This window comes from Cetorhinus maximus, chromosome 33, assembly GCF_964194155.1.
Source record: "Cetorhinus maximus chromosome 33, sCetMax3.hap1.1, whole genome shotgun sequence".
Taxonomy (NCBI): domain Eukaryota; kingdom Metazoa; phylum Chordata; class Chondrichthyes; order Lamniformes; family Cetorhinidae; genus Cetorhinus; species Cetorhinus maximus.
Genome location: NC_135911.1, coordinates 10851588 through 10870715, shown reverse-complemented (window position 1 = coordinate 10870715; position 19128 = coordinate 10851588). Strand labels below are relative to the sequence as shown.

The window sequence follows — 19128 nt, the reverse complement described above, 5'->3', positions numbered from 1 at the left end:
CACCTGCTGTACCTGCAGACTAACATTCTGTCATTCATACACCAGGACACCCAGATCCCTCTGCACTGCAGAGTTCCGTAATCTCTCTCCATTTACACAATATGCTACTTTTCTATTCTTCCTGCCAAAGTGGACAAGTTCGCATTTTCCCACATTTCCTCCATCTGACAATTTTTTGCCCACTCACTTAACCTGTCTATAACACTTTTCAGACTCCTTATGCCCTCTTCACAACTTACTTCCCTACCTATCTTTGTGCCATCGCCTAATTTAGCGACTATCCATTCGGTCCCTTCGCCCCAGTCACTGATGTAGATTGTAAAGAGTTGAGGCCCCAGCACTCGATCCCTGTGGTACTCCACTCGTCACAGCTCACCAACCAGAAAATGGCCCATTCATCCCTACTCTCTGTTTCTTGTTCATTAAGCAGCCCTCTATTCTATCTGATTGCGCTATCGTATCCGCAGTTGAATCTGCTTCCACCGCCCTTTCAGGCAGCGCCTTCCAGATCACAACAACTCGCTGTGTCAAAAAAAATAATTCTCCTCATCTCCCCCTCTGGTTCTTTTCCCGATTCTCTTCAATCTGTGTCCCTCTGGTTACCGACCCTCCTGCCACTGGGAACAGTTTCTCCTTATTGACTCTATCCAAACCCCTCATGATTCTGAATCTCGATCCAATCTCCCCCTTAACCTTCTCTGCTCCAGGGAGAACAATCCCAGCTTCTCCAATCCACCGCTTAGATTTCATATAAAATAGAAACAGAGACAGATGAGGGTGGTGGAGGAGGTCGTTTATTTTATTTCAATCACTTAACAATTTCTTGCAATCATTTTATTTTGTTGTTAAAAAGGACGCGGGTCACGGAGGGAACGATGGTGTTGCTGAGGAGTTTAATCGTCCGGTCTCGCCGGAGCTATCAGTGGCCAAGAGGGGAAACTCTGTGATCCATTGTGTATCCCAGGAATATTCACATGGTGGCTCACCACTCGGAGGACGAATGTCAAACTGAGTGCATTAGTTGATCGACCAGGATTCTAGTGTAGGTGTTAATGGCAGCGGTGCCATTATTAAATGCACCCCTGTCCAAAGGAAATCCAATAGCACAGTTAGATAGATTCCAAGCGATGCAATGAAACACCCAGAGACCCCACACTCCCCTCTCACTGAAAACACCAGTTTTACTGTCCGACCACGGGTTTAGATACAGAGTAAATCTCCCTCTACACTGTCCCCATCAAACACTCCCAGGACAGGTACAGCACGGGGTTTAGATACAGAGTAAAGCTCCCTCTACACTGTCCCCATCAAACACTCCCAGGACAGGTACAGCATGGGGTTAGATACAGAGTAAAGCTCCCTCTACACTGTCCCCATCAAACACTCCCAGGACAGGTACAGCACGGGGTTAGATACAGAGTAAAGCTCCCTCTACACCGTCCCCATCAAACACTCCCAGGATATTCCTAAATGCTAACATTCGTTGTGCAGATCCGCTGTGTTTTGGGCTGTTTAGAGCCTCTCTCTCCCCTGATACTGGCCCCAGTAGAGCAGCACCTGGCAGCTCAGTTGCGAGAGGATGAAAGGATTGTGCATTTCTCTAGCGCCATCCTTCACCTCAGGACGTCCCAGAGTGTTTCACAGGCACTGGAGGACTTCTGAAGCGTGTGCACTGTTGTGTATGTTCGAAAAGGGGCATCCAATTTGCGCACAGCAAGCTCCCACAAACAGCTATGTGATAATGACCCAGGTCATCTGTTTATTTAGCGATGTTGGTTGAGGGGTAAATATTGGCCCCAGGACACCGGGGGAGAACTCCCCTCTGCTCTTCGTCCAAATAGTGGCCGTGGGACCTTTCATGCCCGGCCGAGAGGGCAGATAGGGGCCTCCGATTTGGAAGATGTACCTCTTGCCAATACCGCTTGGGAATTGGGCTCTCTGGCATCCATCACAAGCTCGGGGATGAAACACTGCACCATTTCCACTCAGCCTAAGACTCGTTCTGTTTCAGGTAGAGAGTCATTCGGAGGGTGCCTCTGCCTCACTGCCTCACTCCGCACTTACTTGAGGTACTGGCCAGTTGATGATGAAGCTGCCCTTTCATACCAGTCGGTGATCTGTGTGCTGACAGAACTCCAGTATTGCTTCAGAGACTCTGCAAATCCCTCCTTCGCAGGCTGCTCCTTCAACACACTGTAACCTGTGGATTCTGGACCACACAAACAGCAGCGTGAGAGGCAACGCAAGGAAGGGGGAGGGAGAGGGGGGGTCGAGGGCAGGGGGCTGGGCAGGTGGGGGGTTGGGACAGGAGAGGGGGTGGGGGCTGGAGACGGGGTGGGGGCTGGAGAAGGGGTGAGGGCTGGAGACGGGCTGGGGGCTGGAGACGGGGTGGGGGGTGGGTGAGGGGGTGAGGGGGTGGGTGAGGGGGTGGGTGAGGGGGTGAGGGGGTGGGTGAGGGGGTGGGGTGTGGGTGAGGGGGTGAAGGGGTGGCTGAGGGTGTGGGTGAGGGGGTGAAGGGGTGGCTGAGGGTGTGGGTGAGGGGGTGAAGGGGTGGCTGAGGGGGTGGGTGAGGGGGTGAGGGAGTGGGTGAGGGGATGGGTAAGGGGTTGGGTGAGGGGGGGTGAAGGGGTGAGGGGGTGAGGGGGTGGGTGAGGTGGTGGGTAAGGGGGTGGGTGAGGGGGTGAGGAGGTGAGGGGGTGAAGGGGTGAGGGGTTGGGTGAGGGGGTGGCTGAGGGGGTGAGTGAGGGGGTGAGGAGGTGAGGGGGTGGGTGAGCGGGTGGGTAAGGGGGTGGGTGAGGGGATGAGGAGGTGAGAGGGTGGGTGAGGGGGTGGGTGAGGGGATGAGGAGGTGAGAGGGTGGGTGAGGGGGTGGGTCAGGCGGTGGGTGAGGGGGTGGGTGAGGGGATGAGGAGGTGAGAGGGTGGGTGAGGGGGTGGGTGAGGGGGTGGGTGAGGGGGTGATGAGGTGAGAGGGTGGGTGAGGGGTTGAGGGGGTGGGTGAGGGGGTGGGTGAGGGGGTGAGTGAGGGGGTGGGTGAGGGGGTGGGTGAGGGGGTGAATGGTTGAGGGGGTGGGTGAGGGGGTGGGTGAGGGGGTGGGTGAGGGGGTGAGGGGGTGGGTGAGGGCTGAGGGGGTGAGGGGGTGGGTGAGGGGGTGAGGGGGTGAGGGGGTGGGTGAGGGGGTGGGTGAGGGGGTGGGTGAGGGGGTGAGGGGGTGGGTGAGGGCTGAGGGGGTGAGGGGGTGGGTGAGGGGGAGGGTGTGGGGGTGGGTGAGGGGGTGAGGGGTTGAGGGGGAGGGTGAGGGGGTGGGAGAGGGGGTGAGGAGGTGAGGGGGAGGATGAGGGGGTGGGTGAGGGGGTGGGTGAGGGGGTGGGTGAGGGGGTGGGTGAGGGGGTGGGTGAGGGTATGTGAAGTGGGTAAAGGGGCAAGGCCACTGGGACTGCGCGGGATTGTCCTCTCGGTACTTCCTGTGTAGCTAGAGTGTCCTTCTTCCCACCCTCTGCTCCCAGCCCATTCCCCTCACTCCCGGAGCAGGGACACTGCAGGATGAGAGAGCGATGAGATGGATATCTTACCACAGCAGTAGAGGGCGAGCAGGATAGCAGCAAGGGCGATGACATTTAACTTCATTCTGATCCGCCAATGTGCATCGATGAACAATATCCTCAGTGTGGCTGGACTGGATTACACAGCTCCGGCCCTCTCTGTCACACAGATAAACAACATTCCCAGAGTTATACACACTGTCGGATATGGGATTAAACAGCTCCGACCCTCTCTGTCACACAGATAAACAACATTCCCAGAGTTATACACACTGTCGGATATTGGATTAAACAGCTCCGGCCCTCTCTGTCACACAGATAAACAACATTCCCAGAGTTATACACACTGTTGGATATGGGATTACACAGCTCCGGCCCTCTCTGTCAGACAGATAAACAACATTCCCGGAGTTATACACACTGTCGGATATGGGATTACACAGCTCCGACCCTCTCTGTCACACAGATAAACAACATTCCCGGAGTTATACACACTGTCGGATATGGGATTACACAGCTCCGGCCCTCTCTGTCAGACAGATAAACAACATTCCCAGAGTTATACACACTGTCGGATATGGGATTACACAGCTCCGACCCTCTCTGTCACACAGATAAACAACATTCCCAGAGTTATACACACTGTCGGATATGGGATTAAACAGCTCCGGCCCTCTCTGTCACACAGATAAACAACATTCCCAGAGTTATACACACTGTCGGATATGGGATTAAACAGCTCCGGCCCTCTCTGTCACACAGATAAACAACATTCCCAGAGTTATACACACTGTCGGATATTGCAGCTTCTGTTTCGGGTCCTTCACTCCCTGAGCTTCGGAGTGGATTGGGCTTCTACTCTCCTGCCATGTGTCCTAACTCGCACCAGCTCCAGTTCACACTGTCACTCGCTGATCGACATTAGCTCCTGGTCAAGCCTCAATTTCAAAATTCTCATCCTTGTTTTCAAATCCCTCCTCGCACCCCCTCCCCTCCCCATGTCTGTAACCTCCTCCAGCCCCTACAACCCTCCCAATCTCTGTAACCTCCTCCAGTCCCTACAACCCTCCCTATCTCTGTAACCTCCTCCAGCCCCTACAACCCTCCCTATCTCTGTAACCACCTCCAGCCCCTACAACTCTCCCTATCTCTGTGACCTCCTCCAACCCCTACAACCCTCCCTATCTCTGTAACATCCTCCAGCCCCTACAACCCTCCCTATCTCTGTAACCTCCTCCAGCCCCTACAACCCTCCCTATCTCTGTGACCTCTTCCAGCACCAACAACCCTCCCTATCTCTGTAACATTCTCCAGCCCCTACAACCCTCCCTATCTCTGTAACCACCTCCAGCCCCTACAACTCTCCCTATCTCTGTGACCTCCTCCAGCCCCTACAACCCTCCCTATCTCTGTAACCTCCTCCAGCCCTTACAACCCTCCCTATCTCTGGAACCTCCTCCAGCCCTTACAACCCTCCCTATCTCTGGAACCTCCTCCAGCCCCTACAACTCTCCATATCTCTGTGACCTCCTCTGCAGCACTCCTTCAGTAATGAACTTCCCTCAGTTCTGACCCTCCAACAGTGCAGCACTCCCTCAGTACTGACCCTCTGACAGTGCAGCACTCCCTCAGTACTGACCCTCTGACAGTGTAGCACTCCCTCAGTACTGACCCTCCGACAGTGCAGCACTCCCTCAATACTGACCCTTCGACAGTGCAACGCTCCCTCAGCACTGACCCTCTGACAGTGCAGCACTCCTTCAGTACTGACCCTCCGACAGTGCAGCACTCCCTCAGTACTGACCCTCCGACAGTGCAGCACTCCCTCAGTACTGACCCTCCGACAGTGCAGCGCTCCCTCAGTACTGACCCTCCGACAGTGCAGCGCTCCCTCAGTACTGACCCTCTGACAGTGCAGCACTCCCTCAGCACTGACCCTCTGACAGTGCAGCACTCCCTCAGTACTGACCCTCCGACAGTGCAGCACTCCCTCAGTACTGACCCTCTGACAGTGCAGCACTCCCTCAGCACTGACCCTCTGACAGTGCAGCACTCCCTCAGTACTGCAGTGGGGCGTCAGCCTAAATTTCTGTCTATAGATCTCGGGTCCGGCTTTGATTGGACTGCCTGGTGCCTCGGAAGCGGAAGTGGTACCAACTGAGACATGGATGTGACACGGGTCTGAATTTCGACACCCCACTGGCATAAAACTGGACTGGCACTGAACGAGAATAATCCGGAGAGATTCCCTGCCTCAGGATAGTTGCTGGCGAAATCCCTAACATCCCAAAGTAGCCCCCAGAGGTGCAAAGCAGACAGAACTCCTGGCCAGCGAGGTAGCGGTCAAGAAATTCTCTTCCCAACCAGCTGCGGACTCAGGGACCCAGTCGGAGCTTTTCGGGACTTGGGATCGATTCCTGTCGGGTGACAGGGATGGAGGGGCTTGGGAAGCCATGGCAGGCGAATGGGGTTGAAGGGGAGATCAGCGAGAAGGGCTCGATGGGCTGAACGGCCTCCTCCTGTTGCCATTCTGCCTGGTCAGCTGCTGTCCCGCTCTGTCTGCAGATGGTCCAGTCCCGGAACGTGCAGCACGAGGTGGGCAACATTCCCGCCCAGTATCGGGTGTTTGGGCCAACAGGGGGCTCTGAGTGACTGCCGGATGGGCCACGTCACTGGTGGAATCCATCGGGATCTTCCCTGCCGCTGGACGATAGAGACAGAGACAGAGAGGAGAACAGACAGAGAGGCAGAGAACAAGAGAAATAGAGGGACAGAGCCAAATATACATTGAGACACTAAGAGGGAGGCAGAGAGAGAGACAAACATGCACAAGGAGCTAGAGAAAGACAGACAGAGAGAGGGAGAAAGAGAGGAGGAGGAGAGAAAGACAGTAAGAAAGAGAGGAAGATGGACATTGAAACAGACAGAGGGAGACGGATAGAGACAGACAAAGAATGACAGAGAAACGGAGAGTCAGAGAGACAGAGAGGAGGGACAGAAACAGACAGAGACAGAGAGAGGAACAGAGCAACAGAGGCGCGGAGAAAGAGACAGACACAGACACAGTTTGAGAAAGTGTGTCAGAGAAAGGTAGGGAGTAAAATAGGGAGGGGTGGTGAGATTGAGAAACGAGAGAAAAACAGAGAATGAGAGAGAGAGAGATAGAGAGAGACAGACAGAAGGAGAGAGACAGAGATAGAGAGAGAGACAGACGGAGTGAGAGAGACAGAGAGAGAGAGAGAGAGGGAGAGAGAGATAGACACAGAGTGAGAGACAGAGTGAGAGAGGGGGAGACAGAGAGGTAGACATGCACAGAGAGAGTGAGAGAGTGAGCGAGATAGAGTGAGAGAGGCAGACAGACATAGAGAGAGTGAGAGAGGGGGAGAGATATTGACACAGAGAGGCAGACAGAGAGAGACAGAGAGAGAAAGACAGAGTTAGAGAGTGTGTACAGATGTGGGGGAGAGGTTTGATGTGGGGTAGAGGTTTGATGTGGGGGATATGTTGGCCCTGCAGAAATGGGATTGGGTCAAGTCTCGGGATTTACGAGAGTGAAAAGCGTTCAGGTGGAGAAGGAGAAAATGGGACAACTTCATAATGTACAACAAAAAAAATCAGACTGACAATGTTACTCACCAAAATCCTCTGAGTCCAACTGAGCCAGATTCTGCTGCTGACCGTTAAATATTACAAGGTCAATCATCCCTTTGTCGAGATAGCCAATACTGGTGGAAACTGCTTTTCACACAGGGCACTGGCTGGTCAGCCCTGTTGACTGACAGGCTCCCCCTTCAAGGTCCCATTGACAACAAATCAATATCGTGGTGCAAATAATCCCTACATAGTTTACCACAGGTTCAGGGACACTCAGAGTGACCAACTCTCGCAGAGAATATTAAGAGGCACTCTGGCATGGGGTCTCTACAAGCGCAGGCTGGCGTGTGGGTGGCGTTGGTCGCTGCCAGAGCTGTGAGGGTGGTGGGGAGGATAGGGGTAGTGTGAGGGCACTGCACACGCTCAAAATTCCAAGCTCTAAATTACAGGAGCAGGCAGGCCCATAAAATCCAGGGTGGTTTAGTTACCCTGCACGCTCTATCTTCAGAGGCCTACCTCTCTACAAAAGCCTGTGTAAATTGTCAAGCAAAAACAAATACTCGCTGAGGCCTAACTCTCTATAAAAGCCTGTGTAAATTTCCAAACAGAGCACAACTACTCACTCAGGCCTAACACTCTATAAAAGCCTGTGTAAATTGTCAAGCAGAGCACAACTACTCACTCAGGCCTAACACTCTATAAAAGCCTGTGTAAATTGTCAAGCAGAGCACAAATACTCACTGAGGTCTAACTCTCTACTAAAGCCTGTGTAAATTTCCAAACAGAGCACAAATACTCACTGAGGCCTAACTCTCTACAAAAGCCTGTGTAAGTTGTCAAGCAGAGCACAAATACTCACTGAGGCCTAACTCTCTACAAAAGCCTGTGTAAATTTCCAAACAGAGCACAAATACTCACTGAGGCCTAACTCTCTACAAAAGCCTGTGTAAATTGCCAAGCAGAGTAAAAATACTCACAGAGGCCTAACTCTCTACAAAAGCTGGTGTAACTTGACAAGCAGAGTACAAATACTCACTGAGGCCTAACTCTCTACAAAAGCCTGTGTAAATTGTCAGGCAGAGCACAAATATCCACTGAGGCCTAACTCAGCCTATTAAGCTAGCAGAGGATAAATACACAGAGGCCTAATCCTCCATAAAAGCCTGTGTAAATGCAAGCAGAGCACAACTACCCCCAGCAAGCAGAGGACAATTCCACAGAGGCCTCACTCTCTATAAAAGTCAGTGTAAATTGTCAAGCAGAGGACGTAAAAAAAAACCCACACTGAGGCCTAACTCTCTATAAAAGCCTGAGTAAAGTATCAAGTGGAGTTCAATCCTCAGAGAGTCCTGTATGACACTTAATTGGCAAAATATGGGTAAATTGCCAAGCAGAGCACGAGTGGGAAAAATTTTACCTTCTCCCAATCGCTCAAAATCTTTCCAGTTTAAACAGTTGCTGAGAGCAAAGTGGAAAAACTTAACGCTGAAAAGTTATAGTTAGCGCCAGGATATGGAGGGGAACTTCAGGGCAAATGTTCCCTTGGCGCTCGTGACTCTAGGTATGGTCGCAGGATGTTACTTGACTAATACAGCTGTCTGTAAAGCTTTAGAGAAATGGCATCAAAAGGCCAGCAAAGGCGGAAACATAGAGAAAGTCTCTGTTTTGGCCATGTATGTAAGGCTGAGATGCTTTGATGGGTGCGTGTGTGTTTTACCAGTTAGTGAAGAAATCATTTCAGTTGAGCACTGGAGAAGAGGATCTGGGGCCACTTCAACCCCGGTTTTAGGCCGGTTTTCTCTCAAAGGCCTAGAGGTGGGTTTGGTGGCGCTGGTTTCAAATGGGGAATCGAACCTTCGAGCTTCCTTTCCGACCGGTTGGGTGGGACTCTGCGCTCAGGTCCGGTGTGGTTTATGGCAGGTTCCAGCAGAGTCTCAGAAATTGACCCCAGGGCAGCCTTCCATTTTGAACTCAGGCTGTCGTCCCTGGCGTTAAGGGGAGAGCAGGGCGGCGGGCAAGTGGGCGAGGAGGGCCCATTTGATCCAGCAGGGACGCTGTTTCAATTGTTCTATTGTTTTATCTCCACCTTTTAGCCCATTTCGATCCCTTCCCCCCCCCACCCCACCCCCACCCCCACTAGGGCCATCTGCCACTAGCTTACTACCCTTAATGTCCCCATTATCACATTCCTTAGATAATATCACCACCTTCAACACCCCTTTGTCCTTTTGTCTATGACATCTTTGGCAATCCCTTCTTGGCCTCCACCTATCACTGGCCCTCTATCCAGCTCTACTTATTCCACCACCCCCATCAACCAGCTTATATTTCACCTCTTTTCTATTTTTCCTTAGTTCTGTTGAAGAGTCACACGGACTCGAAACGTTAACTGTTTTCCTCTCCGCAGATGCTGTCAGACCTGCTGAGTTTTTCCAGGTATTTTTGTTTCTGTTTCAGATGTTCCAGCATCCGCAGTGTTTTGCTTTTATGTTGTTTCAATGACTGGGAAGGTGGCTGAGTGTTGCCAGCAGGAGAGAAGGGGGTAGACGGATAGAGGAGGATGTCCATAGTGAGACTATCAGTGTCTTGACTTGAAAAACAGAAAATGCTGGAAAAACTCAGCAGGTCTGACAGCATCGGCCGAGAGAGAAACAGGGTTAATGTTTCGAGTCTGCATGACTCTTCTTCAGAGCTAAAGAGAAGTGAAAGTGTGATGAAATTGCACTGTCGGAGGGTCAGTACTGAGGGAGTGCTGCACTGTCGGAGGGTCAGTACTGAGGGAGTGCTGCACTGTCAGAGGGTCAGTACTGAGGGAGTGCAGCACTGTCGGAGGGTCAGTACTGAGGGAGTGCCGCACTGTCAGAGAGTCAGTACTGAGGGAGTGCTGCACTGTCAGAGGGTCAGTACTGAGGGAGTGCTGCACTGTCGGAGGGTCAGTACTGAGGGAGCGCTGCACTGTCAGAGGGTCAGTACTGAGGGAGTGCTGCACTGTCAGAGGGTCAGTACTGAGGGAGTGCTGCACTGTCAGAGAGTCAGTACTGAGGGAGTGCTGCACTGTCAGAGAGTCAGTACTGAGGGAGTGCTGCACTGTCAGAGGGTCAGTACTGAGGGAGCGCTGCACTGTCGGAGGGTCAGTACTGAGGGAGTGCAGCACTGTCGGAGGGTCCATACTAAGGCCTCAGTACTGCACACATATCCCATGAAAGAGTTAAAGAGACACATTTATCCTTGTGCGCATCTTGATTCCCATCGCTCCACCATTGGCGGCCGTGCCTTCAGCTGCCTGGGGCCCTAAGCTCTGGGATTTCCCCCCCCACTTAACCTCTCCATCTCTCCCTCTCTCTCTCGCTCTCTCTCGGTCTCTCTCCTCCTTGAAGATGCTTCTTAAAACCGACCTCTCTGAGCGTGCTTTTTGGTCAGCTGTCTCTGATATCTCCTTATGTGGCCCGGCGTCAATTTATGGTCCACAACCCTCCGGTGAAGCACCCTGCAGCAATGTCAGCGGTGGCTGTAGCGGCACAAGTTGTTGTTAAGTCCGAAATGAGTCGGCTTCTCAGTAAAGAGGCCTGTGCGTACGATCAATGTTACCTCCAGATTAGGATGCGAGGCCTGGCTCGGAGTATTTTTGATCCTTTTCCGAAGGGTTACTGAGAATTGGAGCCTGGTTAATGAGTGACCCGCTCCCAATGTCACAGGGAGATGCAAAACAGACCGGGGGATTCTTATCAGTGGGGGGGAATTTTACTACCAAGGGCCCAGGGAGCTGTGTTGACAGGTCACCCACGTCCTCCTCCAAAGCTTTGCGGCTGCTGCCAATCTCCCCTCCTGTTTACATCTCCCAAGGTTAGCGAGTTCATGAAAACAGCCACTGGAATGCAGGGAATGAGAGTGAAGCTAAGAGCAGGAAACAGGCCGTTCGGCCCATCTGCCCCGTGCTGGTGTTTCCGCTCCACACGAGCCTCCTCCCCACCCCCATCTTCGTCTCACCCCATCGCCCTATCCTTCTATTCCCTCTCTCCCTCATGTGTTTATCCAGCTTCCCCCTTAAACGCATCGACACCACTGACCTCGAATAACCACCACCCCCCCAAGTCCCGGTCATGAGTTTCACATTCTAATTCGACTTGTATTCCCTCGAGTCTGGGAGATGATTAGGGAATGGCCTAATTGAGGCGTTCCAGATGATTTAAGAGAGAAAACATTTCCTCTGGTGGGTGAGGGGCAGGGGGTGGGTGGAGGGTTGGGGGTGAGTCCAGAGCGAGGGGGCAGAATCTTAAAACTCGAGCCAGGCCGTTCAGGGGGCGATGTCGGGAAGCACTTCCTCACACAGACGGGAGGGGGAATCTGGAACTCGCTCCCCTCCCCCCAAAAAAAGTGTCGACTATGGGAGGGCCTCAATTGTGAATTTTAAAACTGAGATTGATAGGATATTGGTTGGGTCAGGGGGTTAAGGGTTGCGGAACTGAGGTGGGTGGATGGAGTTAAATGTAGAACAGTCGTGCACTGACTGAAATTCGGAACAGGCTCGAGGGGGCTGAATGGGCCTCCTCCTGTTCCTGTGAAACAGGCTCAAGGGGGGCTGAACGGGCCTCCTCCTGTTCCTGTGTAACAGGCTCGAGGGGGCTGAATGGGCCTCCTCCTGTTCCTATTCTCCTGAATTCCTTGGGTTTAGTAACAACTATCTGATACTTAGACGGGATGTAAGATTCTGTCTCCCACAATCTGCAGCATTGCAGAATCAGAGAAACTCAAGAACAGAAAGAGACCATTCTCCCTATCGTGCCAGTCCCAGATGTTTGAAAGATCTATGCAGTTAATCCACACTCTCCCCCCTGCTCTTTCCCCCATATCCCTGCAAATCTTTCCCCTTCACGTATTTATCCAATTCCCCCTTTTGAAAGTTCCTACTGAATCTGCTTCCACCGCCCTTTCAGGCAGCGCCTTCCAGATCACAACAACTCGCTGTGTCAAAAAAACATAATTTTCCTCATCTCCCCCTCTGGTTCTTTTCCCGATTCTCTTCGATCTGAGTCCCTCTGGTTACCGACCCTCCTGCCGCTGGAAACAGTTTCTCCTTATTGACTCTATCCAAACCCCTCATGGTTTTGAACATCTCGATTCAATCTCCCCCCTTAACCTTCTCTGCTCGAAGGAGAACAATAGGGGAGGTGATGGTGTTGTGATATTGTTACTGGGCTAGTGATTCTCGAGACCCAGGGTAATGCTCTGGGGACCTGGGTTCAAATCTCACCATGGCAGATGATTAAAGTTTGAGTTCAATAAAAGTCTGGAATCAAAAGTCTGATAATGACATGAAATAGTTTTCAGGGAAAAACCCATCTGGTTCATTAATGCCCCTTTAGGGAGGGAAATCTGCCCTCCTTACCCGGTCTGGCCTACACATGACTCCAGACCCACAGCAACGTGGTTGACTCTTACATGCCCCCTGAACAAGGGCTCATAGGTTATGAAGGAACTTTTAATAAAATCCCAGCTTCTCAGGCCTTTCCACATATTTGTATTCAAAAAGTTATTTGTCGATTACCTGTGATGCCCAAGTTCTCATGAAGGATCTCAGTGTAACAAGATCCACTACAAAGATCATTGACTGCAAATCTACTCCAAAATTCCCACTCCAGGTACTGAGGGAGCGCTGTACTGTCGGAGGGTCAGTGCTGAGGGAGTGCTGCACTGTCGGAGGGTCAGTGCTGAGGGAGTGCTGCACTGTCAGAGGGTCAGTACTGAGGGAGTGCTGCACTGTCGGAGGGTCAGTACTGAGGGAGTGCTGCACTGTCGGAGGGTCAGTGCTGAGGGAGTGCTGCACTGTCAGAGGGTCAGTACTGAGGGAGTGCTGCACTGTCGGAGGGTCAGTGCTGAGGGAGTGCTGCACTGTCAGAGGGTCAGTACTGAGGGAGTGTTGCACTGTCGGAGGGTCAGTACTGAGGGAGCGCTGCACTGTCGGAGGGTCAGTACTGAGGGAATGCAGCACTGTCAGAGGGTCAGTACTGAGGGAGTGCTGCACTGTCAGAGGGTCAGTACTGAGGGAGTGCTGCACTGTCGGAGGGTCAGTACTGTGGGAGTGCAGCACTGTCAGAGGGTCAGTACTGAGGGAGTGCTGCACTGTCGGAGGGTCAGTACTGAGGGAGTGCTGCACTGTCGGAGGGTCAGTACTGAGGGAGCGCTGCCCTGTGATTGTCAGCCTGAGTTACCAGGCTTAAGTCTGTGGAGTGCGACTTGAACCCACGATATTCTGATCCCGAGACGTGGGAACCAGCACTGCCCCTGCGTGCTTCCTGTAAACCGAGGGCTGCAGTTTGGGTTCCGATGGTGTGGAACTGAGACCCTGCCCCACAGTGAGTGAGAACTGCCAGTGAGCGTGGAGGGTTCATCCATGTTCACCGAGCGTGTGTGAAACTGTATTGAACTCACCATGTGCCCCTCGCACATTCCTAACCCAGCACTGTCTCAGACTGAAGCAGTTCAACATGTCTGTCTCATGACAATCTTCAAACATCTCCTGTTTGATGTTAAAAGATAATTAAAGATCTCGTCTGAACGGCTTCATGAATGAGCAAATCAAAGGGCAAACGAGAAGGTGGAACCTTGTTTTTATTTGCTCAGGGCTTTGCGAGATGTCTCGTCTGTTTATAATTAACAAGCTCCATCCCGTCCGGAGTAAACAGTCAGTGCTTTGTTTGGGGTCATTGGGTAACTCTGTCTCTATGCCTGTGTTTACACAGTTACAGAGTTTTCACAGCACCAGGCCATTCAGCCCATCTGTTCTGTGCTGGTGTTTGTGCTCCACATGCGTCTCCTCCCACTCCCTCCCCATCTCACCCCATCCCCATATCCTTCTAGTCCCTTCCCCCTCATGTATTTATCCAGCTTCCCCCTGAAGTACGTTGGAACTATTTACCTCGACCACTCCCTGTGGGAGTAAGTTCCACATTCTCCCCACTCTCTGGGTGAAGCTGTAACACAGGACTACTTGAGTGCCAGACAGCATAAGCAGCAAGTGACAGACAGGGCTAAGTGATTCCACGAACAACGTATCGGATCTAAGCTCTGCAGTCCTGCCACATCCATGAATGGTGGAAGACGATGAAGCATCTCACTGGAGGATGAGGCTCCCCAAATATCCCCATCCTCAATGATGGAGGAGCCCAGCACATCAGTGCCAAAGATAAAACTGAAGCATTTGCTACAATCTTCAGCCAGAAGTGCTGAGTGGATGATCCATCTCAGCCTCCTCCAGAGATCCCCAGCAGCACAGGTGCCAGTCTTCAGCCAATTCGATTCACTCCACGTGATATCAAGAAACAGCTGAAGGCACTGGATACTGCAAAGGCTATGGGCCCTGACAATATTCCAGCAATAGTACTAAAAACTTGTGCTCCTGAATTTGCTGCATCCCTAGCCAAGCTGTTCCAGTACAGCTACAACACTGGCATCTACCCAGCTATGTGGAAAATTGCCCAGGTATGTCCTGAACACAAAAAGCAGGACAAATCCAACCCGGCCAATTACCACCCCATCAGTCTACTCTCCATCATCAGTAAAGTGATGGAAGGGGTCATCAACAGTGCTATCAAGCGGCACTTGCTTAGCAATAACCTGCTCACTGATGCTCAGTTTGGGTTCTGCCAGGGCCACTCAGCTCCTGACCTCATTACAGCCTTGGTTCAAACATGGACAAAAGAGCTGAACTCCTGAGGTGAGGTGAGAGTGACTGCCCTTGACAGAAAGACAGTAAATGCCCAAGTGTGGCATCAAGGACCCTATCAAAACTGGGGTCAATGGGAATCAGGGGGGAAACTCTCTGATGGTTGGAGTCATACTGAGCACAAAGGAAGATTATGGTGGTTGTTGGAGGTCAGTCACCTCAGCTCCAGGACATCACTGAAGGAGTTCCCCAGGGTAGTGTCCTAGGCCCAACCATCTTCAGCTGCTTCATTAATGACCTTCCTTCCATCATAAGGTCAGAAGTGGGGATGTTCGCTGATGGTTGCACAATGTTCAGCACCATTCGCAACTCCTCAGATACTGAAGCAGTCCATGTCCAAATGCAGCAAGACCTGGACAATATCCAGGCTTGGGCTGACAAGTGGCAAGTAACATTCACACCAAACAAGTGCCAGACAATGACCACCTCCAACAAGAGAGAATCCAACCATCACCCCTTGATGTTCAATAGCATTACCATCACTGAATCCCCCACTATCAACATCCTTGGGGTTACAATTGACCAGAAACTGAACTGGACTAGCCATATAAATACTGTGGCTACAAGAGCAGGTCAGAGGCTGGGAATTCTGTGGTGAGTAACTCAACTCCTGACTCCCCAAAGCCTGTCCACCATCTACAAGGTACAAGTCAGGAGTGTGATGGAATACTCCCCACTTGCCTGGATGAGTGCAGCTCCCACAACACTCAAGAAGCTCGACACCGTCCAGGACAAAGCAGCCCATTTATTATCACCCCATCCACAAACATTTCACTCCCTCCACCACCGACGCACAGTAGCAGCAGTGTGTGTACCATCTACAAGATGTGCTGCAGGAATTCACCAAGGCTCCTTAGACAGCACCTTCCAAACCCACGACCACTACCATCTAGAAGGACGAGGGCAGCAGATACATGGGGACACCACCACCTGGAAGTTCCCCTAAAGTCACTCACCATCCTGACTTGGAAATATATCGGCCGTTCCTTCACTGTCACTGGGTCAAAATCCTGGAGCTCCCTCCCTAACAGAACTGTGGATGTACCTACACCACATGGACTGCAGCGGTTCAAGAAGGCAGCTCACCACCACCATCTCATGGGGAAATTAAGAATGGAATGGACAATAAACACTGGCCTCGCCTGTGTGTGTGTGTATGTGTGTGTGAGTGTGTGTGTGTGTGTGTGTGTGTGTGTGTGAGTGTGTGTGTGTGTGAGAGTGTGTGTGTGAGTGTGTGTGTGTGTGTGTGTGTGAGTGTGTGTGTGTGTGAGTGTGTGTGTGTGTGAGTGCGTGTGTGAGTGTGTGTGTGAGTGTGTGTGTGTGTGAGTGTGTGTGTGAGTGTGTGTGTGTGTGTGTGTGTGTGAGAGTGTGTGTGTGTGTGTGTGTGTGTGAGTGTGTGTGTGTGTGTGGAGAGTGTGTGTGTGTGTGAGTGTGTGTGTGTGTGTGTGAGTGTGTGTGTGAGTGTGTGTGTGTGTGTGTGTGTGTGTGTGTGAGTGTGTGTGTGTGTGTGAGAGTGTGTGTGTGTGTGAGTGTGTGTGAGTGTGTGTGTGTGTGAGTGTGTGTGTGTGTGTGTGTGTGTGAGAGTGTATGCACATGATTGTGATTGTGAATGTGTAGGTGTCTGGGTGTTTTTAAAAATTTATTCACGGGATGCAGGCGTCACTGGCTGGGCCAGCATTTATTGCCCGTTCCGAGGTACAGAGGGAATCCCCATCGCGTCACCGACACTCTGACCGAGGGAATCCCCATCGTGTCACTGACAAAGTGACAGAAGGAATCCCCATCGTGTCAGTGACACAGTAACAGAGTGAATCCCCATCGTGTCACTGACACAGTGACAGAGGGAATCCCCATCGTGTAACCGACACTGTGACAGAGGGAATCCCCATCGTGTCACTGACACAGTGACAGAGGGAATCCCCATCGTGTCACTGACACAGTGACAGAGGGAATCCCCATTACGTCACCGACACTCTGACCAAGGGAATCCTAATCGTGTCACCGACATAGTGACAAAGGGAATCCCCATCGTGTCACTGACAGTGAGAAACGGAACCCACATCACGTCACCAACACTCTAACCGAGGGAATCCCCACCGTGTCACTGACATAGTGACAGAGGGAATCCCCATCGTGTCACTGACACAGTGACAGAGGGAATTCCCATCGTGCCACTGACGCAGTGACAGACGGAGCCCCAATGGTGTCACTGACACAGTAACAGACGGAATCCCCATTGCGCCACTGACACAGTGACAGAGGGAATCCCAATCGTGTCACTGACATAGTGACAGAGGGAATCCCAATCGTGTAACTGACACTGTGACAGCGGAAATCCCCATCGTGTCACTGACACAGAGACAGAGGGAATCCCCATCATGTCACCGACACACTGACAGAGGGAAACACAATCGCGTCACTCACAAAGTAACAGAGGGAAACCCCAGTGTGTCACTGACAGAGTTACAGAGGGAACCCCATTGTGTAAGCGACACAGTGACAGAGGGAATCCCCATCGTGTAACCGACACTGTGACAGAGGGAATCCCCATTGTGTAACCGACACTGTGACAGAGGGAGTCGCCATCATGTCACTGACACACTGTCAGAGGGAATCCCCATCGTGTCACTGGCACAGTGACAGAGGGAATCGCCATCATGTCACTGACACAGCAACAGAGGGAATCCCCATCGTGTCACTGGCACAGTGACAGAGGGAATCGCCATCATGTCACTGACACAGGGACAGAGGGAATCCCCATCGTGTCACTGACACGGGGCAGAAGGAATCCCCATCGTGTCACTGACACAGTGACAGAGGGAAACCCATCATGTCACTGACACAGGGACAGAGGGAATCCCCATCGTGTCACTGACACAGTGACAGAAGGAATCCCCATCGTGTCACTGACACAGTGACAGAGGGAAACCCATCGTGTCACTGACACAGGGACAGAGGGAAACCCCATCGTGTCACTGACACAGCGACAGAGGGAATCCCCATCGTCTCACTGACACAGCGACAGAGGGAAACCCATCGTGTCGCTGACACAGAGACAGAGGGAATCTCCATCGTGTCACTGACACAGTGACAGAGGGAATCCCCATCGTTTCACCGACACAGCGACAGAGGGAATCCCCATTACGTCACCGACACTCTGACCGAGGGAATCCTAATCGTGTCACCGACATAGTGACAGAGGGAATCCCCATCGTGTCACCGACACAGCGACAGAGAGAATCTCCATCGTGTCACTGACACACAGACAGAGGGAATCCCCATTTTTTAAACGACACAGTGACAGTGGGAATCCCCATCGTGTCACCGACACAGCGACAGAGGGAATCCCCATCGTGTCACTGACACAGCGACAGAGGGAATCCCCATCGTGTCACTGACACAGCGACAGAGGGAATCCCCATCGTGTCACCGACACAGCGACAGAGGGAATCTCCATCGTGTCACTGACACAGAAACAGAGGGAATCCCCATTGTTTAACCGACACAGTGACAGAGGGAATCCCCATCGTGTCACCGACACAGCGACAGAGGGAATCTTCATCGTGTCACTGACACAGAGACAGAGGGAATCCCCATCGTGTCACTGACACACTGACAGAGGGAATCCCCATCGTGTCACCGATACAGCAACAGAGGGAATCCCCATCGTGTCACTGACACACTGACAGAGGGAATCCCCATCGTGTCACCGACACAGCGACAGAGGGAATCCCCATCGTGTCACTGACACACTGACAGAGGGAGTCCCCATCGTGTCACCGACACACTGACAGAGGGAATCCCCATCGTGTCACTGACACACTGACAGAGGGAATCCCCATCGTGTCACCGACACAGCAACAGAGGGAATCCCCATCGTGTCACTGACACACTGAGAGGGAATCCCCATCGTTTCACTGACACACTGACAGAGGGAATCCCCATCCTGTCACCGACACAGTGACAGAGGGAATCCCTATCGTATCAACGTAACGGTGACAGAGGGAATCCCACCGTGTCACCGACACTGTGACAGAGGGAATCCCCAACGTGTCACTGACACAGCGACAGGGGGAATCCCCATCCTGTCTCTGACCCAGGGATCGAGGGAATCCCCATCGTTTAACCGACACAGTGACAGAGGGAATCCCCATCGTGTCACTAACACATGAAGGAGGGAACCCCCATCGTGACACTGACACAGAGATCGAGGGAACCCCCATCGTGACACTGACACTGGGACAGAGGGAATCCCCATCGTTTAACCGA

At 52.2% G+C, this 19128-nt stretch overlaps 1 protein-coding gene and 1 long non-coding RNA gene across 3 annotated transcripts in view; one reads left to right on the top strand and one right to left on the bottom strand.

Moving 5' to 3' along the window:
- The window catches only part of LOC144671632 (uncharacterized), a 408427-nt gene that overhangs the window by 100917 nt on the left and 288382 nt on the right, over nucleotides 1-19128 (top strand). The gene's annotated exons all lie outside the window — the stretch shown is intronic.
- On the bottom strand, nucleotides 807-8697 carry LOC144671652 (apolipoprotein C-II-like). Of its 2 annotated transcripts, none has more exons than XM_078533657.1 (4): nucleotides 7179-8697; nucleotides 3573-3701; nucleotides 2065-2209; nucleotides 807-1082 (listed from the first exon to the last, which is right to left on the bottom strand). In XM_078533657.1, the coding sequence occupies exons 2-4, from the start codon at nucleotides 3625-3627 to the stop codon at nucleotides 1004-1006; spliced, it is 279 nt and encodes a 92-aa protein (XP_078389783.1). In that variant the 5' UTR covers nucleotides 3628-3701; nucleotides 7179-8697; the 3' UTR covers nucleotides 807-1003. The 2 variants fall into 2 exon arrangements, with proteins under 2 accessions (XP_078389783.1, XP_078389784.1); XM_078533658.1 differs by having other exon boundaries at nucleotides 7167-7190.

Bases quoted from the DNA above. Each gene is read 5' to 3' on its own strand.
- LOC144671652 (XM_078533657.1), bottom strand. From the start codon at position 3,627: ATGAAGTTAAATGTCATCGCCCTTGCTGCTATCCTGCTCGCCCTCTAC. The intron at 2,210-3,572 runs GTAAGATATCCA...TGTGTGGTCCAG, and splicing joins GCTCGCCCTCTACTGCTGTG to AATCCACAGGTTACAGTGTG. The intron at 1,083-2,064 runs GTAAGTGCGGAG...TCCTTTGGACAG, and splicing joins TCAACTGGCCAGTACCTCAA to GGGTGCATTTAATAATGGCA.